This window comes from Geotrypetes seraphini, chromosome 1 (assembly GCF_902459505.1).
Source record: "Geotrypetes seraphini chromosome 1, aGeoSer1.1, whole genome shotgun sequence".
In the NCBI taxonomy this organism is placed as follows: domain Eukaryota; kingdom Metazoa; phylum Chordata; class Amphibia; order Gymnophiona; family Dermophiidae; genus Geotrypetes; species Geotrypetes seraphini.
In genome coordinates this window covers 305,061,515-305,088,240 of record NC_047084.1, presented here as the reverse complement: position 1 = coordinate 305,088,240, position 26,726 = coordinate 305,061,515, and the positions used below count along the sequence as shown (strand labels likewise).

General features: G+C 41.9%; 1 protein-coding gene across 1 annotated transcript in view; it reads right to left on the bottom strand.

Annotated features, from left to right (window-relative positions):
• The window catches only part of LOC117365127 (dedicator of cytokinesis protein 2-like), a 1,549,644-nt gene that overhangs the window by 58,656 nt on the left and 1,464,262 nt on the right, over window positions 1-26,726 (bottom strand). The window contains exons 43-45 of the mRNA XM_033955120.1: window positions 23,636-23,720; window positions 8,740-8,826; window positions 927-1,103 (exon numbers count right to left, since the gene is read on the bottom strand). Coding sequence (XP_033811011.1) covers window positions 927-1,103; window positions 8,740-8,826; window positions 23,636-23,720 — 349 coding nt within the window. The remainder of the gene's footprint in view (window positions 1-926; window positions 1,104-8,739; window positions 8,827-23,635; window positions 23,721-26,726) is intronic.

The window sequence follows — 26,726 nt, the reverse complement described above, 5'->3', positions numbered from 1 at the left end:
CCGTGTGCTGGCCTGCTGCAGCTGAATGATTTTTTTTCGGCGACTCCTCCTGTTAAAATTCTAATCCTGTTAAAACTCCTCCCCTTCCCGCAACAACCGCTACCGCTCCTGTTCAAAGCGGCCTGTTGAGGTTCGAGGCCGGCTGTAACGAACCTCGCAGGCCGCTCTCCAACTCGGTAGCATGTTCCCTCTGACGCGATCGCGTCAGAGGGAACGTGCTACCATGTGGAGAGTGGCCTGCGAGGTTCGTTACAGCCGGCCGCGAACCTCAGCAGGCCGCTTTGAACAGGAGCGGTAGCGGTTGTTGCGGGAAGGGGGGGAGTCGGCGACGGGCAGGCCCTGTGAACAGGAGCGGCAGTGGCGGATGGACCATGAGCACTCCTCCCGCCATCCGCCGCCAGCGCCGCTCCTGTCGTCCGATGCACCTAACTGGCGCATACGCCTGAAGCCGCGGCCACGGACGAACACAGCACACATCAGGTCCCCACAGGAGATGAGCCGCCGCTGCTGACGGCCAAGGTAGGCTGGGAAGAAGGCTGGGGACTCACGCATGTGCACTCATGCGGCCACAGAACTACAGATCATGGAAGCACACAAATAGGAGTGCGCATGCGCGAGTTAGCCTTTTATTATATAGGATTATTAGAAGTACCTGCTAACAAGATAAGTAGCTCTGAAAATCAGCTGAATCATTTTGCATTGAAATATTAGTAAATCGGAACTTGTGAAAAAATCTCTCATATTTGACTGGTTAATTCAGCAGTCCTGACGTTGCATGATGATTGAAGCTCCCTTTTTTCTGATTCATAAAGAATCCAGATGTGGTAATCATAATCTGGGTCTTCTGTTTGATATTAGACCTTGCTGAGATGTTATTGTCAACATAGCAGACAGAAAGCTGCTTGTTGGGCACATGGTTTCCTTACCATTTCATATTTGGAGAATCCCCCCATCACAGCAGGATCCACAATGCCATTCAGCAACATGGAGAGAGGGTTGACGGGAAGATTTGGGTCACTGTGATGCCGCTGAATCTCAGCCAGGATCTTGTCATTGGTTTTCTTCATGGTTTCAATGGCATTCTCCAGTGGGCTCACTGTGCTCTAGGACAGGAACACATTAAAAGCTGACACGTGCCTGATACCATCAATTGCAACCCTCCCAAATTAAAAAAAAAAATCTTTCGGCATCACATTTAGCATACCACCTGCTTTATACCCCTTCTGTAATGAAGAAAGATCTGTTTCCTCATCTAGAGTGACTAATGACAAGTGAATCTTTTAAAATTAGTGTGTTGCAGTAATATTGCTGTCTGGCGCTATGTGTTACACCAACAAGCCAGGGTACTCCCATTTGCTCTATACATCAAAAACATATGTATCAGGGAATGGGGAAGGGGTGGTAGGGAAGACAAGAAGTGTACAGAGTAGAGAATTCAGAACAATAGGCTTGAACAGTGTTCTCTTGCAAGGTGTTATTAATTATGCCACCCAAGGTGATATTGTAAATCACCCTTTATACCTTGTGACTAAGGTGAATGAATCAGTTTATATGGCCCTCAGAGATGCCACCAGGGATCAATATGATCATATCCCTTGGCTTTACACACCCTATCGTCATCGGGTCAATATCAAATGTGGAAATGATGTAAACATTTTTTTCTTTCTTTTTTCTTTTTACTTTTACTAATTTTACTCGTGTGTGTTAAACTCTCTTTGCTAATTTTAAAACAATAAATATGGCTAATGAGTTTAAGGTCGATACTTAGCTTCACCGGGATGGTTAGTAGCTGTTGGTAAGGGATACATATGCCAACATGTTTCACCCCTAAAAAGGGGGTTTCTTCAGGGCTATTATCCCTTTTGTGTTAATTTTACACGGCTGGCCACCCGATCTAAGTTTCACTAAGATCTTAGTGAAACTTAGATCGGGTGGCCAGCCGTGTAAAATTAACACAAAAGGGATAATAGCCCTGAAGAAACCCCCTTTTTAGGGGTGAAACATGTTGGCATATGTATCCCTTACCAACAGCTACTAACCATCCCGGTGAAGCTAAGTATCGACCTTAAACTCATTAGCCATATTTATTGTTTTAAAATTAGCAAAGAGAGTTTAACACACACGAGTAAAATTAGTAAAAGTAAAAAGAAAAAAGAAAGAAAAAAATGTTTACATCATTTCCACATTTGATATTGACCCGATGACGATAGGGTGTGTAAAGCCAAGGGATATGATCATATTGATCCCTGGTGGCATCTCTGAGGGCCATATAAACTGATTCATTCACCTTAGTCACAAGGTATAAAGGGTGATTTACAATATCACCTTGGGTGGCAGAGTAGAGAATGACACAGAGACAAAGATTCATCCCCGTCCCCTCACCATCCCCACAATATCAATTTTTCCCCCCACATCTCCTTGCTCAGAGCAGAACAATGATTTTATGTCATTTTATGGGCCTAAGGCATTACAAATAAACATTGTAAGCCTAGGATGATAAAGGTAGGCTTGTTTCCTCATTGCCTTGGTATTACCGAAGCAGCGGTTCCCATCACACTACTATGGAATGGTCAACTGCTACTGCAGTAATATTGGGCAAGCTGCTCTAGGTCCTCCCCGTTACTGAAGCAACCACAGAGTGAAAGAGTGGTTGGAAAAATGATGTTCTACAAAGTGGTGCTGGCAGATGGGGCAGAGTTGGCAGTGCAATGAGGTAGAAAACTCGTCTGCTCTGTAGTGGCTGTGCAGATGCACTGGGCCCATGAAAAGTAAATTTATTAAATTCGCAGATGTACATGGTTCATACTTTAATGTAGGGCTTATAGAGGGGTGAAGTTTGGGTGGAATATGGGTAGACTTAGCACATACATGCACAGATTATGAAATATATTAATCTACACACATACATGCATGAAGCACATTGAGCAGGTATATGTGATCACATTTATTTATTTTAAAAATTTCTATACCATTTAAAACTAAACAGTTTACATAATTTACATACATAATTTTGTAAAAACATGATAAAACAGACACATGGACAATCATCAGAAATCATATCTACAAACTAATACTGTGGCTTATATAATGAGAATCATGAATAATTCATCAACTGTGCAGAGAGGAAAATTATAGGCTAAAAATGGCATCTACAAATAATTGCCAGACTCCTTCCATACACTCCTTCAAGGACTTTAAGATCAAATGAACGACACTTATTATCCATTCCATCCTTGAAGGTCATCAATACAAGATGCACAGAAATTTTCTCAGTTACAGCCCACCCCCAACTCTGGAACTTCTTACCCATCTATCTCAGGGAGAAGACTAAATTAGAAAGATTTAAAGGCGCCCTTAAAAGTTTTCTCTTTAAGGAAGCTTTCGATATTTATGAATAGAGCATAGCCAATATTCTTATATTGTTTTTTTTTTGATCAGCGACACTTTTTAGTACTATTTCATTATTTTATATTCCCCCCCCTCCTTCGTTCTAACCTTAAATGTCTCTCTTTGCTTTAAATATTGTAGTTCCTCCTCCTTGTCCTTACGTTTTTAAGTTAGTCTATTTATATCTATATGAGTTTATTGTATGTATATAATTGTATCCCCCACTGATAAGCATTAGAATCAAATTTTACATAAAACTTGAAACTTGATTTCAGGAGTCTTCCCTGTCACATATGCTAGCACATTATAAATTTATTTTACCGTGTTGTGATAACCTTATTTCTATTTTCTATTTTTTACAGTTCCCCTTACCTTGAGAAACACGTTGGGAAGGGGGATTGGCTACTAACTAAAGCTAAGTTATGAATTTATTTATAAGCCCTATTTATTAAAAGAAACAATGAAATGTGGATAAGGAAATAAGGATATAATGAAAAAGGATAAAATAAAATAAAATAATAATAAGTACTGGGAATAATGAAGAATACCACCACCTGGAACTGTTTGATTTGGGTGGAAGTCTGAGCTCCCATTGAGTACTTTAGATCTGAAGTTGAAATAGCAACTAATAATGTAAAAGTATTTCAGTATTTTCAGCGCTTTTGTGGGAAATATTTAGTTGTTGGAGCACATTATAAAGACACGTAGACACCTACCCATATGCTCTGTTATAAAATTACTCTCATATGCCGTTATATTTACTAGCCATGAACAGACACATGAAAATCACTGCAAGGTTTCACATTTTGACTTTAGAGTCTTGAAAAAGGAGACTCCATCTAATGACAAAAAGCTGATGACTCTGCAAATAATATACACAAGCTGTTTATATTGTATATTGTTTTAGAATTACACATATAAGTTATCTATATGTGAGCTATGTGTATAACAGTGGCATAGTAAGGGGGGAGGGGGCGGTCCGCTCCAGGCGCCATCTTGGTGGGGGGGTGCCAGCACCTGTCCTCCTCTCTGCCCCACCGCTTCCTGACTCCCCTTGCCGAACGTGTGTGATGGCCCCAGGCGCCATCTTGGTGGGGGAGTGCCAGCACCCGTCCTCCTCTCTGCCCCACTGCTTTCTGACTCCCCTTGCCGAACGTGTGTGACCCTTCCCTTCCCTCATACCTCTTTAATTTTCCTGGTATGAGCAGTATCACAAACTTGCTGCCCGCGTTGGTGTTGACTCTCTCTGACATCGCTTCCGGGTCTTGCGTCTAGGAAGTGACATCAGAGAGAGAGCCGACACGATGCAGGCAGCAAGTTCATAATGCTGCTCGCACTGGGAAAATTAAAGAGGCATGGGAGAAGAGAAGGGGTGCACATGCGTGACAGGGGGGGGTCAGGAAGGAGCAGTGGGGGGGGGGGTTGTGTGCGGAGAAGAGGGTGGGGACACTCACCCTCTTTATGCCCCTGGTGAGTAACACTCGTAAATGTTAGGAACAGAGAAAACAATAGAAGAAAATTATTGCAAGATGCATCTGATCTGCTCTACTGTTACATACATGCATCCAAGTATCTTCTGTGTTTATCTTTTGTTAGTGAGTGGTAGATGGAAATTAAGGAGTCCAGTATTCAAAGTATTTTAACCAGGCAGGAGAGGCCCCTGACCAGTTAAAATCACTTGTGTAGGGCTATCTGCTGATATTCAGTGGCATTCAAGTGGTTAATGCTGCCGAATATCAGCACTAAGGCCCCAATTCTCTAAATGGTGCCTAAGACACAGGTGCCAAGGAATACAGTGCGCAGCGCCTGTTAATCTTCTGTTAGGCACTGTTTATACAATCATGCCGAGTGGCTCCTAATGAAGACTTAGGCGTCTCCTATTTATGCCAGGGTTTTCTTGGCCTAAATACCTAAAAATGTCCACAATTTACCCCATAGTCTGTGTTTATCACAGTCTTTACCAGGTTATGGGTCTAAGCACTTTACAAATATTAAATGTAAGATATTGAATGACTTTAGAGCTGTGAATACTAAAGTAGTATATGCAAAGCGGTAGGCACCTACCAAGTTAGCAGCCTACCACCCAATTAATTTTAATTTAAGCTAATTATAAAGTGCTAATTGTTTGTTGTTGGCGCTGATTAAGATTTTTAAATAATTAAGTTAGACGCCTAGATCGGCTAGGTGCGCCAATCTAGGTGTTTTTTGTAGAATCAGGGTCTAACTGTCAAACACAAAGTCAAAATGGGGGGAACACTGCTAGGGGTGAGTAACCTTGAAAGGGACCTGGGGGTGATGGTCGACACATCACTGAAACCATCGGCGCAGTGTGCCATAGCCTCAAAGAAAGCAAACAGAATGCTGGGCATCATCAAAAAGGGTATCACAACCAGGACGAAGGAAGTCATCATGCCGCTGTATCACACAATGGTGCGCCCACACCTGGAGTACTGTGTTCAATACTGGTTGCCGTACCTCAAGAAGGACATGGCGGTACTCGAGGGAGTGCAGAGGAGGGCGACTAAACTAATAAAAGGTATGGAAAATTTTTCATATGCTGACAGGTTAAAAATGCTGGGGCTGTTCTCCCTGGAGAAGAGGAGACTTAGAGGGGACATGATAGAAACCTTCAAAATCCTAAAGGGCATAGAGAAAGTGAATAAGGACAGATTCTTCAAACTGTGGGGAGCCACAAGCACTAGGGGTCACTCGGAGAAATTGAAAGGGGACAGGTTTAGAACAAATGCTAGGAAGTTCTTTTTTACCCAGAGGGTGGTGGACACATGGAACGCGCTTCCGGAGGATGTGATAGGCCAGAACTCTGTACAGTGGTTCAAGGAGGGTTTGGATAGGTTCCTGGAGGATAAGGGGATAGAGGGGTACAGATAGAACTTGAGGTAGGTTATAGAAGTGGTCAGAAACCACTTCACAGGTCGCGGACCTGATGGGCCGGCGCGGGAGCGGACCGCTGGGCGAGATGGACCTCTGGTCTGACCCAGTGGAGGCAACTTCTTATGTTCTTATGGGCAGTCCAAGGGCAGTTTCAGCAATGTGGAAGGCCTGGTTAGCACAAACAGCGCAGAAGAAATAGCAGGGCGTGGCAGGGACCTTTCTGAGGGTCTTACATGCAAACACATATAAAACTTTGATGTCAGGATAATTAACAAAAGACCAGGAAAATGATGTATAGCGCAGGAAAATGGGAATTCAGTACCTAGCAATTCACATAAATACTGAATTCCCATTTTTCTATGCTATACATCGTTTTCCTGGTCTTTTGTTAATTATCCTGACTTTTCTAAGTTTTAAATGTGTTTGCATGTAAGACCCTCTGATCAGGACTTAGAAAAGTCCCTGCCACGCCCTGCAATTTCTTCTGTGCTGTTTGAAATATTTGAAATATCTGAAAAAGTAAAGTTATAGGAGTTCCTCATTTCTTTGTTCAGTGAACAGATATTGCAGTTTCCCGTTTAAAAGCCTGGTTTCTGGTGTTCTTTGTCTGAATAGGAGAAACCTCAGGACTTGAGTGATAACAAATGTTCTTGACATTCCATCGCTGGATAAAGAAGAAAACCTTTCTTAAATATGCTCTACAGAAGTATTGAATATGAATGAAATATGACATTTGGCGTGTGAGTGAATGTTGGAATACCAGAATGTGTATGAGGATATGTTTGATTATGTGTGTGAATTTTGGGTGTGTCTTTACATATAAAATGTGCATTTAAAATTACTAAAAAATTTTAGGCTTTGGAAATTCCAGATACAACATATGGAAATGGTTAAGTTAAAGCCAGGAACACTGATACCATGGGAATGCCAGTCTTTGAGAGGCCCAGGGTATACAAAGGTCAGCTAGTTTGACCTCTAGTATAGGAATTCTCATTAAGGGGGGCTGTTGGGCTTTCTTTTGTGTGTCTGTGAAATCTGAGACTGTCAGCGTTACAGAGACTTGGTCAGAGAGCTGTTTTGATTCAAAGTTTTCTTTGGGTATATTATAATGTTTTATGCATATTTAGAATTTGCTGTGAACAAATATATAATTTGTAAAACTTTTCTTTAAGCCTGGTACCTATAAAAGCTAAAAGGAATTTCTTTATTCAAATACATAGGACAGCCTCTGCTGGTTGATTGGTAGATGGGAGTGATGTAATAATGGTCATTACGAGAGTACATAAATGAACAAACCAGAATAGGTTCTTTGAGACCATTTTTTTCAGAAGAGGTGCATTTTGCATGTCTGATTGTATGTGTCTCCATTGTACAAATGCCTTTTGAAACAAGATTTCTGTTAATTTTTAATAAACAATATGTGATTGGAAATATTTGTACAATTATTATTCACGGGCATCTAAGGACAGAGGTTAGAATTACTCTGTTCAGCAGTTAATTGCCTAAGTTATCAGACTGCGTAAAACACAATCCTATCTTTATCTGGTTTCTCTTATGGGGTTAAGTGCTGAATATCGCACTTAACAAGATAAGAGATAGCCAGACACACAAACCTGGTTATTCAGTGCTGGTGCCCAGACGTGGCTTTGTCCATTCAGCCTAGTATCCTGTCTTTGACTGAAGTCAATCTGGAAGTATCTAAAAGATCCCTCCCCTGTTGCTCAGGTATAGGAGTTAGTGAGTCCTTTCCCCAAGTCCTCCAGCCCTTCCCCTACCTATCTGGCCAATAAGTGTTGAATATTTGGGTATAATGTTGGCAGCGATAAAACCCCTGCTGACCACAAGCAGGTGAATATTTACCCCATACATCTCGTGTTATTTATTTAATTTTTTTTTCAAGTGATTTGATATATCACCAATTTGGTGTAGCTAAGCAGTTTACAGTAATTAAAAATTAAGAGGAGAGATGAAGAAATGAGGCAGGGAAGCCAGACAGCAGATATTTCACAAAAGGGAAGTATGTGGTGGGAAGGTTGTAAGTGTTATGAAATAACCAGATCTTCCCTTTTGCTTAAACTTGGGACATGAGGGTTAATAAATGACAGATATTAACAGTATGTGCAATGTTAGTATATGTTATATCTAAACTGTTATATGCTGTACTGGAGTGCTTTTCAGCTCAGTCCTAGAGTACCCCCAGCCACTCTGGGTTTAGGAATTTCACAGTGAATTTGAATGATATATATTTGCATGCAGAGGAGGCAGTACATACAAATCTCTGTCATGCATATTAATTTTGGATATTCTGCAAATTGGCTAGGGGTATTCCAGGAACAGCTTGAGAAACACTGATGCACTGTATGATCCTATAAGTGGGCAATGCATGCAAGTATGGAATGCAAGTGAATGGCAGATTAAGTGGTAACTTGTGTGTATATAAAAAAATATTGTTAAACTTACAGTAGACATGCTGATAACAACAAACCAGCGAAGAATGTCGGGTAGCTTGTAGGCTGTGACGTAGGTGGTTCGTTCAATCCACATGGTCTGGAAAAGCATAAAGGAAACAAAGCTAGCCTTCTGAATGCTTTACCTCAGTAGCTGGTTCAAAGAACTGAGCAACACAGAACCTGGACTATGTCCTCTATTCATTCATTTCCTCTCCATATTGTCCTCTTTTTCAGTCTCCCATCATCTCTCCAGAGCAGAGATCAAATTCTGCTGTGTCTGCTGAGTCACTCAGCCTATTGCAGAGCCAGATTTATGCATATTGTGGCTCCTAAGCTATAATATTTAAGAGCTCTCTCTCTCTCTTCCCCCACACTCAATTAAATAGGAACTAAATTTTAGGTTTAATAGTATTCCATTCTTGAGAAGTATGAGTCCCTTTGTAATGTGAGGCCCTGCCTAAGCTGTAGCTTATCTAGCTTATATGAATATCTAGCCCTGGTCCATTCAGCCTAGAATTCTGAATTTGAGAGAGATCAATCTGGAAGGATCTAAAAGATCCCCCCCTGTTGCTCAGATATAGGAGTTAGTGATTCCCACCCCCCATCCTCCAGCCCTTCCCCTGCCTATCTCACCAACAAGTGTTAATGTACACACATGTTTTTTTACCTGCTGGTTTCATTTTGTGCTTTTATACTTCCAATTCAATTGAAATCATACTGGTTCAGACCAATGGTCCATCTAGCCCAATATCCTGCTTCCAATAGTGGCCAAGCCAGGTTACAAGTACCTGGAAGAATCTCTAACATTTCAAGCTAGCAATCCCAGGGACAACAGTGGCTTTCCCCATATCTATCTCAGTTCCTCCAGGAACTTGTCCAAATCTTTTTTAAACCCAGTTATGCTAACTACTATTACATCCTTTGGCCAACGAGTTCCAGAGCTTAACTATTCATAGAGTGAAAATATATTTCCTTCTATTTTCTTTAAACGCAATTCCATGTAATTTCATTGAATGACTCCTGGTCTTTGTACTTTTTGAAACAGTAAAAAAAAATTGATTCACTTTTACCTGTTCTACACAACTCAGGATTTTGTTGACCTCAACCCCATCAGCTGTCTCTTTCCAAGCCGAAGAGCACCTCTTTATAGTTATATTTAAAACTTGATATACCACCCCTTCTTTGTCAGATCAGAGTGGTTCACATTAACATAACAATAAAGCAAGTTAAGAAAGGAACTCCATAATTAAAAAGAAAGAGCTACACAAACACACTGAGAGAGATTAGAGAAACTGGGCCTCTTCTCCCTTGAAAAGAGGAGACTGAGAGGGGACATGATCGAAACATTCAAGATAATGATGGGAATAGACTTAGTAAATAAAGAGAGGTTGTTCACCCTCTTCAAGATAGAGAGAACGAGAGGGCACTCTCTAAAGTTAAAAGGGGATAGATTCCGTACAAACATAAGGAAGTTCTTCTGTACCCAGAGAGTGGTAGAAAACTGGAACGCTCTTCCGGAGGCTGTTATAGGGGAAAACACCCTCCAGGGATTCAAGCCTAAATTAGACAAGTTCCTGCTGAACCAGAATGTATGCAGGTAAGGCACTCAGTTAGGACACTGGTCTTTGACCTAAGGGCCGCCAAGTAAGCAGACTGCTGGGCACGATGGACCACTGGTCTTACCCAGCAGTGGCAATTCTTATGTTCTTAGATCCCTTTTTCATTCCATCTGTCTTTCCACTGGGCAGCAGCTTTCACAGTATTGCACAATTAGAATTACAGCTGCAAAGCCTTCTTAAAGAAAAATGACTTCAAACTGGCCTTAAAATTTTTATAAGATTACTCACATCTTTTCTCTTGAGGTAGTGTGTTCCATAATGATGGGGAAAACTCCCCCCATAAAAAGAAGCCCTTTTTTTCACGGCTGCTCAGTGTGCTTTAGCGAGAGGAAGTGTTATTAACCTAAAGTCCTGTAAGAACCTCAGGCATCTAACTGGTGAATAAAAAGTTATCCATATATGCAAATAAGAGGACTGTTGTTCTTAAAGTGATTTATGAACTAGATACAAGATCTTGAATCCACTCCCATATGATATTGGTAACCAATGATATTTAATAAACAGTGGTGTGACATGATCGTATATTTGTTGTTTACCCAATAGCCTAATGGCTATATTATGAAGCGTTTGTAAGCGCCTAATTTGTGACTTTGACAGCCCAGGGTAGACCATGATCTAATCTTGAAGTAAATAGTGTACACAAGGTTTTCATTGCCTTATTATCAAAAAGTGCTCTCAGTTGTCTCAATAAACAGAACCTACTCCTACATAACGGCTGAAGATAATTGACCCATCATTGAAAGGGTAGAATCAAAGATTAACACCCAAATATTTAAAACTACTCACAGTGGGAATTGCTATCCCAAGCAGATTTGGCATTAATGATGGGGTGGGGTGGTGCCCAGTCATCCAACATGTCCTATTTTTACCTATCACAAAATCAAAAAAGACAAAAAACCCCCACTGAAAAATCAAAAATAATAAACAACAAAAATGTGGGGTGGAATAACTATTCCCCCAAATCACAAATAATTCATTAATCAATACTGAAAAGAGTGGTAAGGCTGAGCTTTCATTCAAAATATAAAACTCATTTGTGGTGAGACTTCAGAAATTCATTCCCCAACTCACTATAGGGCAGCCTAAGCTGATCTATTCGGGGGATAGGTGGCACTTTAGTTTTGCCACGGTGTTTTTTTCAGGCTGATGCCATTATAGGGCAGAAGTTCCTGTGGTCTTTATGGAGCACAAGTCCTAGTGAGGATGATTGCATAGTGACACGGGTCCCATCAGGCTTTCTGCCAATTGGTTACTGGATGTTAAATGTGGTTGGAACATGTTCAGTTATAGTCATTTTTCTTGATCTGCTGACGAAGCCATGGGTGAAATGGGCCCCGTTGAGATCACGATTGTGAAGTTTCATTGCTGTCTAAAGCTAAGTTCCACACTTATAATGTTTACAGGATATTTATAATAGTTATTGTTTTAACACAATAAGATTTTGCATTAAGGTTGGTGTTGGTGACTGACCGGTGATTGATAAATCAATCCCCCGAATGGATCAGCTTAGGCTGCCCTGTAGTGAGTTGGGGAATGAATTTCTGAAGTCTCACCACAAATGAGTTTTATATTTTGAATGAAAGCTCAGCCTTACCACTCTTTTCAGTATTGATTAATGAATTATTTATGATTTTTGGCAATAGTTTTTGTTGTTTACTATTTTTACTTATGTTCATAGGAGAAGCATTTCATCTCCTTGAGGAGTGGTCTAGTGGTAGAGCTCCTGTCTCAGCACCCTAAGTTTGTGGGATCAAATCTAAGTGCTGTTCCTTGTGACCTTGAGCAAATCACTGAATCCTCCATTGCCCCAGGTACAAAATAAGTACCTTTATGTATGTAAATTGCTTTGAATGTGTAACCACACAAAAGTGGTGTACAATTCCCTTCTCTTTATCATTATGGTTGCTCTTCTTTGAACCTTTTCTAATTCTGTTATATCTTTTTTGAGATACGGTGATCAGAATTGGATGCAATACTCAATCAGTGTTTGTACCATGGAGCGATAGAGGCACTATAATATTCTTGGCCTTATTTACCATCCCTTTCCTAATAATTCCTAACAACCTGTTTGCTTTTTGGCCACCACTGCACAGTGGGCAGAAAATTTAAGCATATTGTCTCCAATGTCACCTAGATCTTTTTCTTGGGTGCCAACATCAGGTAACTATGATTTGGATTATCCTGCTCAATGTTTATCACTGCATTTATTCACATTAAATTTTATCTGCCATTTGATTCTTGGCTTGAGGCCATGTACTGGGTCTGCCAAGAGTCCTACAATCATGGACCTGCTGCTCAGTGCTTTAACCACTGGGTCACTTCCCCTTCAAGAAGCAAGTCATCTTTCCTGATGAGAACAGGCTTTCAACAGCTGCTCGCCATGTCGGTTCTTGGTGGAAATGTGCCAGGTTAAAGGCACATGTTGAAAGCATATGTCTGGAACATCAGTCAGGACTATTATGGATTCTTGAAGTGAAAGATGGGGGGGAAGAAGATGGAGAGAGGAAAACAAGTGATTGAATTGGAATCTTCTACTAGGCAGTGCACAGCACTAACCACCTAAGCCACCAGGGAGACCTTGCCAGCCATTAAGAACCCCAGCTATTCTATTAACCTTGACTGCATCCTCTGGTAACAAATTCCACAGCTGATCTGTAAACTGACTAAAAAGAATACTGTAGCAGGGACACCAAATTTCTCCTTTTGTGACAAACTATTTGCATTTCAGGCAGGCAAAATGAATTCATGGTTATGTACCATTATTTTTCAGGCTCATTTTTATATGTCTTTTAGGAAACTGCTGTAAACTGAGTTGTTTGGTAAATTTGTAAATTGTATATTGATATTTTAAAATGTTTATCTTAATCTGATTTTAATGTATTTTTAAGTCAACTGTATTTTATTCACTGATTGCACAGTTCTTCTATATGTGAACCGCCTTGAACTATGTGGTGTGGCGGTATACAAAAATAAAATTATTATTATTACCATGAGAAAATTTCTGGAGACCTTGCTCTTGATATGACCTGTGCTTAAAGTGATATTTTGGCACTTGTGGGCTGCCCTACAACAGTCTATGATAATGAACAGGCAGGAGAAGTAGCCTAATTGTTGGTGCAGTGGATGATAAACCAAGTGGTCCAGGTTCAAGTACTACTTCAACTTAAAAAAAAAAAAATTAAAGTAAAAGTGGATCAACTATCATCACACAACTTTGTAATTATTGATGGAGTGAAAAATTGATCCACTTGTACCTGTTCTACTTCACTCAGGATTTTGTAGACTTCAATCATATCTCCCCTCAGCCTTCTCTTTTCCAAGCTGAAGAGCCCTAACCTTTTTAGTCTTTCCTCATACGAGAGGAGTTCCATCCCCTTTATCATCCTGGTCACTCTTCTTTGAACCTTTTCTAGTGCCGTTATATCTTTCTTGAGATAAAGCGACCAAAACTGAACGCAATACTCCAGATGAGGTCGCACCATGGAGCAATACAGGGGCATTATAACATTCTTAGTCTTGTTAACCATCTCTTTTTAAATAATTCCTAGCATCCTATTTGCTCTTTTGGCCGTTGCCGCACATTGGGCAGAAGGTTTCATTGTATTTGACTCCATCCCCGTCCCTGTGGGAAACCATCTCTTGTCATTCTGTAGTGCCTCTTTCAACCTCAGTCCTTCTACATCAGCATTCTTCATTGCAAGGCTTGAGGGTCAGTGGCTGTGCCCATTCATACTCTGATTCTTCCCTCTCTCCTTATAGAATGACATGGAGGGGCATAATAAAAAAAAACATCTAAGTCCCCTTTTGGCCTAAGGTCTTAAACTTTGAAAGTAGAAGCAGGGAAAATGTCCATTATCAAAAAAAAACGTCCAAAAGGTGGGTTTTTTTGATAATGGCCTACCTCTACGTTAGCTGTTTAAATGCCCAGACCACCACTATGTCTAAACTTACACCATATAATCAACCTACAAATTATGAGCCCCATGATTATTTGTGGGAACGGAGATAAATTCTGTCCCCGTGTCATTCTCTAGTTAGTTGATCAACTAGAGCAATATTTTGTACCCTGGACTTGACTGAAACAGGTCTAGATAAAGATGTCCTCCCTTAAAACATTTGAAAATTCTTGTTGGCCATCCTAATTTTGGAACCCTCCCTAGTCCTGCCCAAAGCACACTCACAACAAGCCCCCTTGCTATTTGGACAAACTGCAGTATGAAATGTCAAAATTCTGACTTTCCAAAATCAGGATTTGGATGATTATAGCAGGTGGACCTTTTTTCTAATGTATTTTAAGATGCCTATGTGCTTTGAAAATGAGCACTATAACCTGCTAAATTTTTCTTTACAATGAAGTCTTTCCATCCCTTTATGAATTCTTTAACTCTTCTCTGTACCTTTTCTAGTTCTGTTATATCTTTTTGGACATGGGGCAATGAGAACTGCACACGCTATTTCATGTACTGTCACACTACAGTTTATGATAGCCTCGCTTTATTCCCCATTCCTTTCTGAATCATTCCTAGTATTCTATTTGCTTTTTTTTGACTAGTGCTTCTGCATACTGAGTGGAAGATTTCAATGTAATTTTCACAGCAATCCAAGGTCCTTTTCTTGGGTGATAACTGCTAATGTCAAACCCAGCATTATGAACCTATAGTTAGAATCATTTTTCCCTGTGTGTTTCCACATGAAATTTTACCTGCTATTCAGATGCCAGGTTTTGCAGCCTGATAAAGAATTCTTACTATCCCTCATTTCTCATGCTTTAACTACTTTGAATAATTTTGTGTCATCTGCAGATTTTGTCACCTCACTCGCTCCCTTTTCTACATTAATGAGTACGATTACCAATACTGGTTTCAGTACAGATTCCTGGGATATTCTACCATTCACTTTTCACCACTGGGAAAATTCACCATTTAGTCCTACTCTACCTGATTGTCTAAGGAGGCTCTCACGAGGAACTTTATCAAATGCTTTTCTGAAAATCCAACAACAAAACACACTCCAAAACTTACTGCCACAACCTGAACTCAACACAACAATAAGGCAGAAATAGTCAAAAAGGGTTCACAAAGGGGGCGTCCTGTTTTCCGGATGCGTTTTATTTTGAGCCTCAGAGATGAGTTCCTGCTTCACTTTTCAGTTAAGTTACCTTTTTTTGATTTTTTGATTTTGCGCTGGGGTTTTGGCTGGTAGGGTTCATTCAGGGGTCGCTCAGGTTTCACCTGTTATTCACTCAGTTAATTTACTTGCTTTTGATTCGTGAATGTTTTCACTTGATTTATTGCACGCCCAGGGTGCTCAGTGATGGTGTGCAAGTGGGGGTACATTACCTTTACCTGAGTTATGAAGTATTGGAGCTTGTCTCCTGTTACTGCTTGCTCACACTGAGAGCACCCTTAACACTTGATATTATCTTGTTAGCTCTCACGCGGTTTGCGTGGTGTGCACAGTTTTGGTTCCTGAGCGCCCCCTTTGTGAACCCTTTTTGACTATTTCTGCCTTATTTTTCTGAAAATCCAAACAATACTATCTCACTCTTAGCCACATACCTTCAACAACTGTAATAGATTTGCATGACAAGAGCATTCTCTGCTAAATCTATGTTGGCTCTTTCCATTTAAGACAAGTTTATCCATAAGACTGATAGCTCTCACCATGTCACTTGCCACTCTTATCAGTCTCACTGCTCTTACTCCTTCCTTTACAAACCTGTGCTAGCGTTTTCAGCACCGGCTGCGGTGGTAAGACCTCTGAGTCTCATAGAGCGTCAAAGTTCTTACCGCCACAGCTGGCACTAAAAATGCTAGCGCGGCTTTGTAAAGGAGGGGGTTAGTTACTTAGGTCAATCCTGAAGCCTTTTAAAAAAATTGGCAATATATTAGATATCCTCCAATATCAAGGCACAGTGGCAGATGTAAATGATAAATTACAGATTATGAGTACCAGACATACAATTTTATATTTAGGTTCCTTTAGAATTTTGGGGTGAATACCATCAGAACCTGGTGATTTGATTCTGTTTAGTATGTTAATATATTCTAGCATCTCTTTCAAATTCACACTAATTGGTTACAGTGTCTCTGAATTATTACCTACTAAGATTAATTCTAGTATGGGTATTTTATCAACATTCTCTGTAATGAAGACTAATGCAAAACAATATATGGATTCAAATCTGTTTGCATAACTACTGTACTTTGGGTTATTGGTCTTTCATACATTCCAAATGATTAGCCATTGATGATAGGAGTTGATGCTTTCAGATAGAATTATGGATCTTCATAGTTATGGTGGCATATTTTCATCTTAATAAAGGTAATAATGTAGATAATGTAGAAAAGAAGACTGGTACCTAGTGTGGATTTCCTATTAAAACCTTATCCAACATGAAGTTAAGCCATTGGACTTTACCCCTAAACCTCAAGTACCACCAATGGTCACATCTAGCCCAGTATCCCATCTTCACAGAGACCAATCCAAGTCACAAGTACCTGGCAAAAACCCAAATAGCAGCATTCCATGCCACTGATCCAGGGCAAGCAGTGTCTTCTCCCATATCTGTTTCAACAGCAGACTATGGACTTTTTCTCCAGAAACTTGTCCAACCCTTTTTTAAAACCAGCTACATTAACCGTCCTTATCACATCCTCTGGTAATGCATTACAGAGCTTAACTATTCTCTGAGTGAAGAAAAATATTTCCTTCTATTGTTTTAAAAGTATTACTTTGTAACTTCATAGAGTGTCCCCTAGTCTTTGTAAATCTTGATGCAGTAAAAAAATGGATCCACTTGTACCCATTCTACACCACTCAGGATTTTGTAGACTGTCTCTTTTCCAAGCTGATGAGCCCTAACTTCTTTAGTCTTTCCTCATACGAAAGGAGTTCCATCCCCTTTATCATCTTGGTTGCTCTTCTTTGAACCTGTTCTAGTGCCGCTATATCTTTTTTGAGATAAGGAGATCAGAACTGAATGCAATACTCAAGGTGAGGTCGCACCATTGAGCGAAACAAAGGCAAAAACATTCTTAGTCTTGTTTACCATCCCTTTTCTAAAAATTCCTAGCATCTTGTTTGCTTTCTTGGCTGCTGCTGCACATTAGGTGGAAGGTTTCAGTGTATTGTCCATGATGACACCCAGATCTTTTTCTTGAGCGCTAACCCCCAAGGTGGACCCTAGCATCCGGTAACTATAATTTGGATTATTTTTCCCAATGTGCATCACTTTGCATTTGTTCATATTAAATTTCATCTGCCATAAGGACACCCAGTCTTCCTGCAGTTTTTCACAGCCTGCATGTGTTTTAACAACTTTGAACAGTTTAGTGTCATCTACAAATTTAATCACTTCACTCATAGTTCCAATTTCCAGATCATTTATAAATAAGTTAAATAGCACCAGTCCCAGTATAGATCCCTGCGGCACTCCACTGTTTACCGCCCTCCACTGAGAAAAATGGCCATTTAACCTTACTCTTTGTTTTCTGTCTGATAACCAATTCTTAATCCACAATTCAACATTGCCTCCTATCCCATGACTCTCTCATTTTCTCAGAAGCCTCTCATGAGGAATTTTGTCAAAAGTTTTCTGGAAATCTAGATACAATACATCAACCAGCTCGCCTTTATCTACATGTTTATTCACACCTTCAATACCTTTTATAATTGTTTCCACTATTTTGCCTGGCACTGAGGTCAGAATTACTGGTCTGTAATTCCCCAGATGTTCCCTTTTTAAAAATTAGCGTAATATTGGCCACCCTCCAAACTTCAGGTACTACTGATGATTTTAATGACAGGTTACAGATCATTAACAACAGATCAGCAATTTCATGTTTGAGTTCTTTCAGTACTTTGGTTTGTATTCCATGCAGTCCAAGTGATTTATCACTCTTTAACTTGTTGATTTGGCTTAGTATGTCTTCCAGATTCCCCGTGATTTCTTTCAATTCTTCCACCTCATCACCCTTGAAAACCATTTTTGGTTCAGGAAGATTTCTTACATCTTCTTTCATAAAGACCGAAGCAAAGAATTCATTCATAAGAACATAAGAAGTTGCCTCCGCTGAGGCAGACTCTTGGTCCATCCTGCTCAGCGGTCCGCTCCCGCGGTGGCCCATAAGGCCCATTGCCTGAGCAATGGTCTATACCTATCTATACCCCTCAATCCCTTTTTCTTCTAGGAATCTATCCAAACCTTCTTTGAAACCATTTAATGTTTTCTTGTCTACAACAGCCTCTGGAAGCGCGTTCCATGTATCTACCACCCTCTGAGTGAAAAAGAACTTCCTAGCATTTGTTCTAAACTTGTCCCCTTTCAATTTCTCCGAGTGCCCCCTTGTACTTGTGGCGCCCCTTAATTTGAAAAATCTGCCCCTGTCTACTTTTTCTATGCCCTTCAGGATCTTGAAGGTTTCTATCATGTCTCCTCTAAGTCTTCGTTTCTCCAGGGAGAAAAGTCCCAACTGCTTCAATCTTTCGGTATATGGGAGATTTTCCATTCCCTTTATCAGTCTAGTTGCTCTTCTTTGTACTCCCTCAAGTACCGCCATGTCTTTCTTAAGGTACGGCGACCAGTACTGGACGCAGTACTCCAGATGCGGCCGCACCATTGCACGATACAGCGGCATGATGACTTCTTTCGTCCTGGTTGTAATACCCTTCTTAATGATACCCAGCATTCTGTTTGCTTTCCTAGAGGCTGTGGCGCATTGCGCCGATGCCTTCAGTGTTGCATCTACCATCACTCCCAGGTCTCTCTCCAGGTTGCTGACCCCTAGTGGTGTTCCCCCCATTTTGTATGTGAACATCGCGTTCTTTTTCCCCACGTGCATGACCTTGCATTTCCCCACGTTGAAGCTCATCTGCCATTTTTCGGCCCACTTTTCCAGCTGTGTTAGATCCTTTTGAAGATCTTCGCAGTCTTCCCTGGTTTGAGCCCTGCTGTATAGTTTGGTGTCATCTGCAAATTTAATGACCTCACACTTGGTTCCCGCCTCTAGGTCGTTTATGTAGATATTGAACAGGAGCGGTCCCAGCACTGACCCCTGCGGAACTCCGCTTGTGACCCCTTTCCAGTCTGAGTAGTGGCCCTTTACGCCAACCCTCTGTTTCCTGTTTGCCAACCAGATTTTGATCCATCAGTGGACCTCCCCTTGTACCCCGTGGTTCCATATCTTTTTAAGCAGTCTCTCGTGTGGCACCTTGTCGAAGGCTTTTTGGAAGTCAAGGTAAATGATGTCTATAGATTCCCCTTTATCCATCTGGCTGCTCACCCCCTCAAAGAAGTACAATAAGTTAGTGAGGCATGACCTACCCTTACAGAAGCCGTGTTGACTCGGTTTTAGCTGCCCATTTTTTTCGATGTGCTCACAGATGCTGTCTTTAATCAGTGCCTCCATCATCTTTCCCGGAACTGAGGTCAGGCTCATCGGCCTGTAGTTTCCCGGGTCTCCTCTTGCGCCCTTCTTGAAGATGGGCGTGACATTTGCTATTTTTCAATCCTCTGGGATCTCTCCGGTTTTTAAGGATAGGTTGCATATCTGTCTAAATGGCTCCGCTATTTCGTTTTTTAGCTCCTTGAGTACCCTTGGATGAATGCCGTCCGGACCTGGCGATTTGTCGCTCTTTAGTCTGTCAATCTGCTTGAGTACATCCTCTTGGCTTACTTCTAAATCGACCAGCTTATCGTCTTGGTCTCCTATAACGATCTCCTCGGGTTCCGGAATGTTGGTTATATTTTCCATCGTGAAGACTGACGTGAAGAACTCATTTAACCTGTCAGCTATCTCTTTCTCTCCTTTTACTACTCCCTTTCTGTCACCATCGTCCAATGGTCCCACTTCTTCTCTCGTCGGTTGCTTCCCCTTGACGTATTTGAAGAACGACTTGAAGTTTGTTGCTTCCTCTGCCAGTCTCTCTTCGTATTCTCTTTTTGCTTTTCTAACCATTTGGTGACACTCCTTCTGGTGTTCTTTGTGCACTTTTTGGTTCTCCTCTGTTTGGTCTTTTTTCCATTTTCTGAACGATGCCTTCTTGTCGCTTATTGCCTTCTTCACTTCATTTGTTATCCACACTGGATTTTTCGTTCTATTTTTTTTGCACCCTTTTCTGAACTTGGGGATGCATAGGTTTTGCGCTTCGTGCACAGTCTTCTTGAGTAAGGTCCAGGCTTTTTCTACGGATTCCGTCTTCCCTATGTTGCCTTTGAGTTTCTTTCCCACTAATTTCCTCATGGCATCATAATTTCCTTTTTTGAAGTTGAGTGCCGTCGTTGTGGTTCTTTTCCCCTTTGATGGTCCAATTTCAAGCCTGCACTGGATCGTGTTGTGATCGCTGTTACCTAGCGGGGGTAATACCGCCACCTCCTTTGCTGGCCCTCCTAGTCCGTTGAAGATTAGGTCAAGAGTGGCATCGCCCCGTGTTGGTTCCGTGACCAGTTGCTCCATGAAACAGTCCCTCGTGACCTCTATGAATTTGGTCTCTCTTGCGCAGTTTGAGTGTCCAATACTCCAGTCTATCCCAGGATAGTTGAAGTCCCCCATCACCACCACATTTCCGCTTCTGCATACCTGTCTCAGTTCAGCTTCCAGCTCCTGGTCTATTTCTTCCGGTTGTCCAGACCCAATTTAATGTCTGCCCCTGCTCCTCCCTGTAGTTTCACCCATAGTGATTCCAAGCCATCCGCCCGTACTGTTGTTTCCATCCTGGCTGATGGTATGGAGTCTTTTATGTACAGCGCTATTCCTCCACCCTTTTTATGTGTCCTGTCTCTCCTGTACAGTTTGTACCCTGGTATGGCCACATCCCATTGATTTTCCTCTGTCCACCACGTTTCTGTGACTCCAATTATGTCTAGGTCCTTATTGCTGGCAGTGATTTCCAGTTCTCCCATTTTGGCCCTCAGGCTCCTAGCATTTGTGTATAGGCAGTTTAAGACCAAGTTTTTTGTCCTCTCATTTTGTTTCCCTCGTGCTTTGGTACTCTTGCAGTTTTCTTCATGGTTTACCAGCCCCTGAGCTTTGTCCTCCTCCTGCTGTGTGTGTGTGTCGTCCTCTGCCTGCTTCCCCTGCACCTCCTGCTCTTCTAATTCCCACTCAGTCCTGGGCTCTGTTTTGCAATGTCTTTGTCCCTCTGGCTCCTGTCGTTCTGTATTGGTGCCTCTTACCAGGTCCATTTGTGCCCTCGATCCCTGCAAAGCGTCTTTAGGTCCCTCTTCAAAACATATACACTCAGTCCCGAGTCCTCCTTTACAATGTCCCAGTTCAGTATCCTTGTCGGGTACTGATGTCCGATGTGTCGAGATCAGGTCGACTATCGGCTTTCCCCTTCTCCTCAGTTTAAAGCCAAGTCTATGACGTTCTGGACGTTGCGTGCCAGCATCCTCGTCCCAGCTGTGCTAAGGTGCAGTCCATCTCGTCTGTAGAGCTTGTTCTTCCCCAAGAAAGTAGTCCAGTTCCTAACAAAGTGGAAACCCTCCTCCTTGCACCATCTCCTCAGCCAAGCGCTTATTGATTGTAGTTCGCTCTGTCTCTTTGTGTCCGCTCTCGGTACTGGCAGGATCTCTGAGAAGGCTATCTTCCTTGTCCTTAGTCTCAGTTTCCTCCCTAGGGTCCTATACTGGTCAGTTAGTGTAGTCCCGTTGAAGTTTCTCCTGCTGATGTCGTTGGTTCCGATGTGGATCACTACTGCTGTCTCCTCTGTCTCGGCTCCCTCCAGGATCCTCTCGATATTGTCGATGATGTCCTTTGTTCTTGCCCCCGGGAGACATGTTACCAGTCTGTCCTCTCTCCCTCCGGCTATATGACTGTCTACTCCTCTCAGGATTGAGTCCCCAACCACGATAGCCGATCTCCCCTTCTTCAACTGTCTCTCTGGTCTCAGATCTGTGTCATATGTGCAGTCCAATTGTCCGTCCTCTGGGCTCTGCTGTGTCTCCGCCCCTGGTCTCAGGTCTGTGTCATCTGCGCGGTCTGCTAGTCCTTTTTCCTGGCTCTGATGGATCTCCTCCTCCTCTGCCTGCCCAGGTCCTCCGCAAGGTCCTAGTTCCAAGGTGTCTGGTGGTTCCTGCCGTCCAACTGTCGGTTCTCTCCTGGTGTGTTGGTGGTCCTGTGCTGCCACCATCCTGCAGGCCTCCTCAATGAAATTCTCGAGCTCCCTAACTTGTTCCGCGATGTGGCTCTCTCTGGCGGTGCCCTCGGTTGTCCGACATGGCCTTATCCTGTTACTCCTTGATCATCCAATGGTCCCACGGATTCCCTCACAGGTTTTGTGATCATGAATATGCATATGAGAGATTTGCATGCCTATTTCCTCCACTGTATGCAAATCTCTTATGGAAAGACATGAGGGATATACTGAAAACTTGACCCAATGGCAGCACACCACGAAGACCAAAGAGCTTAACTTTGACCACCAACAGGTCAAATGAAACTGGTTTCATGGCTCTCATTTGTACTCAACTGTACAAGATGCAGGCAGTGTTTATTACAATAAACAATTTGTTGCGCACAAGTAGACCACCTTAAACAGATAAAGGGACCCGACATGGTCCATGTTTCAATCAACACGTTTTCATCAGGGGTCCATGAGATGATGGTAAAAAATATATTCGCAACAATTTTGCCTGATCAGTATGCTACATTGTTTGGTGGGGTGTGCCACTGCTAAGGAAGTTGTGATTCTCTTTTGTTTTGGATTCACCGCGCCCTTACTGCAGACTTGTTGGATTTTGTTTCTTTGTCCGATCTCATTTGTACTCTCCCCCTGACCACCCTCCCATTACATCATGCCATCCTACAAAGGTGACCAACATTTAAAAATGAGTGGTGGGAATGAAGGACAGGGTTCTGCATAGTTCTTAACCACTTTGAATGTTCTCCAGATCAGGAAAGCAGTATGCACATTGGTTTAAATAAGTAAATAAACCTCTCGTTCAAATGCATTGCCCTTTCTAGGGCAGAAAATAAAAATGGTGTTCTTTATAATAAAATTGAGGTGCAGTTTCTGTAAATGTGGAAAATTTGATCATGCTATATTTTACTTCCTTTCACTGTAGCATAACGTTTGAGTGCTTTATGACAGATACATGTCATGTCAGCAGTATAGCGCTACATCCATGACCAGTACCAGTAAAACAATATTAATTAATTTTTATTTACTGCCTTTTTGGAGAAATTCACCCAAGGTGGTCTACAGTAAGTATAACTGAAACATGGGCAATAAACATTGACAGAAGTGACAATATTCATGACTTCTGGAACAGAATTTTTCTCTTACTGCAAACTCATTCTCCGGATCCTTGGGCCCCTTGCGAAACGGGCGTGAGTAGCTAAATTTCTGCACATTATTGGCTTTATAGAAGCTGCAAAGAGAAGAGTAACAGGGAGAAGAGTGGGAAGGTGCAGAGGCAGGATGAAGTGAGGGGTAAGGAGAGAATATTGATACAAAGGTGGAGATGGTAAGAAGGGAAAAAGCAGCAAGGGAAAGAGGGTAAGGTAAGTTTAACAGAGGAAGGAAGAGGGGGAAAATGGGGAACAGAAGAAAAGGGAAGGGAAAAGGATAAAAATAGAACCCCCCTCCCCGAGAGGGAGGATATTATAGAGATCAAAAGAAAGGCGCAGGAGGAGTGTAATGGTGAGTGGAGAGAGAAATAGGAGAAGAAGAGAAGGAAAAAGCAGTAGATGACAGTGGTGAGGTGAGCAAAGAAACAGATGAGATTTGTGAGGGAAAGCACAGAATGAGAGATAGACACATAAAATAATAAAAGAGATAAACAGAGACAATGTAAAAAGGAAGTGAGGAAGGAGATAGAATTTAAAATAAAAGGAAAAAAGGAGGAGGAGAATCAGTGTAAGATAAAAAGAAGAGAAGGAAAGGGAAAAATAAGGAAAGACAGAGAAAAACAGGGTTAAACTGAGGGTTACAAATCATATTTTTATATTCATAGGCATTTCAGACTTTAGTATATGGGTCTAACTGACCATAGCATTGTTGATAAGAGCACAGCAACCTCTTGTACTAACTTCTCCATGTGCTCAATCCCCCTTCCTTCAGCTTTCCTAGCTTTGGACAGTTTGATTTGCAATCTTATTTTCTAATTAGCAGAGTTTTGTCATCAGCATGAGTGTGCATTTAATTGGCTCCTCTAGAGAGCTGGCTCTGCATGCATTCAAGGTTTGTGCTGTATTTGCAAAGTGTTATAACTCCAGGGGTACTCCCACCCCCCTCTCATATAAACACACAAAATTAAAGAAAAAAAAAATGCAAGGGCTTTATTAAAACATCCAGGAATAAGGGCAATCGGAGTAAAGGGAACTAAGAAGCATCATGAAAGTCCAAGTGGTATGAGAAAGGAGAGAAATAAATGTTGGGGTGAAAGAGAGGGAGAATACAAGGCTAATGCAGATATAACAAATCTTCACCTTCAAGGTCAGTCTCAATGGTCAGCACCAGTGGCGCAATAAGTAGGGGGGGGGGAGGGAGGAGGTCCGCCCCGAGGGCCATTTTGGTGACGGCGCAGGCACCTGTCCTCCTCTCCGCCCTGCCACTCCTTCCCTGCCCCCCAACACTGCATGTGTATGCCACTTCCCTTCCCCCTGTAATGTTTCTGGTGCGAGTAGCAACTCCCAACCTGCTGTTGCGCCAGCTGTTGGCTCTTCTTCTGATGCCACTTCCTGGACCCGCGCCTAGGAAGTGACATCAAAGACGTCAGAGGAGGACCCGGTGCTGATGCAACATCTGGCTTGGAGTTGCTGCTCATGGCAGGAATGTTAGAGGTATGGGGGATGGGCTGGAAGAGTGGTGCCACCACCCCAGGCAACTCTCACCCTCACTATACCACTGATCAGCACAAGGATACATTTCCGGTGTGATCATGTACTAGGCTTTTCTGGTTCTCTCTTTAGAAAAAACATGGTGGCTGCAGTTGGAGGATTCAGGCTAGAGGCACATTTTTTCCTGCACAACGATTACAATAGGAATTGGAAGGCCTTTATGGAGCTTCAGTCACAAACTGCCATGGAAGAGGGGCATTCTTTTCTTCAATTCCTTCACTCCTCTGTCCTTTTCAATCAGGGAGGAAGAGAGGGGGCTGGGGGAATAACAGTGCAGGGTAAAGGGCGAGAGAAGAAAGAGGAGGATGCAGGGTGGATGAGAAAATCCCTCAATACTACTGAAGAAGGCACTGTGCCAGAGCAGCCACTACTGAAGGGGAGGGGGCAAGGAAGGAGGATCCCCTCCGTTATGTTCCTGGTGGTGAGCAGTGTCATAGGCAGTACTGCAGGGGAAAGGGAGTCTGTTCCAAACAGCAACATGAATGAAAGCATGAAGGGGAGAGGCAGAGAAAGAAGGGCATTTTTATAGTTCAAAAATTTTTTATTGGTTTTAGAAAGCATAACAATATAAAAACAAAAAGAGAGCTTCCAATGAAGCACAGGTTAAGCCGGGTGAAGACACCCATCATGTATATCTAATTACAAAGTAGAGGTGGTAGTAGAAGAAATTATAAGAGCAGAAAACATTATAACAATCATCAATGTATGCAAATCATAAATACGTAAGGAAATGAAATATACAAATAACTAAGAGGAATGAGGAAAGTATGTCGAGAAAGAGAATGGTATTATACATTCAATGCTAATAACAGTACATGTAGGTATGTTATAGTGTTAGCAGACATTAAAATGCCAATATAATATGATATAGAGGACAGAATAAACACATATGTCAACCAGAAAACTATAAGTAAAGATCTGTATGTTGGTCAAGGGTCTAAGTGCTGAGATTTGCCAAAATCGACCAAGTTTTGTCAAACGTTGTTATCGAGTTATGGCGTTCAGCCATATGTCGTTCAAATTTACTGTGGAGACAAACGGAGTTCCACCATTGATTGAAATCTAATTTTGTAAAATCTTTCCAATTATGTAAAATGAGTTGGATGGCAAGAATCAATAGGAGTGTCAAAAGGCGGTCATGATACACAGAAAGATGAGCAGTGAGTGCAGCGGGTCCCAGAATTAAAATATCAAACGAGAGGGGATCAGTGAGAGAGAACATTTTGGCAATCTTGTGCCAAATTGGATTCCAAAAGCTCTGCAATTGAGGGCATTCAAAAATCATATGCCTCAAAGATCCCTCAGAAGATTTACAAGTCCAGCATGAATTATCCGAGGACTTTGTTATTTTAACAGTTTTAACAGGAGTCCAGAAGGCTCTATGATAAAGGAAAAGAGCCGTTTGTCTATGGGAGGCTGAATGGAGGGATTTAAATACTCTGGGCCATAACGCCAACCATGTATGCTCGGTGAGAGGGGATTGTAACAACGGATCCCATTTAGATATGGATTCGATAAGGAAAGGATGGGATTTT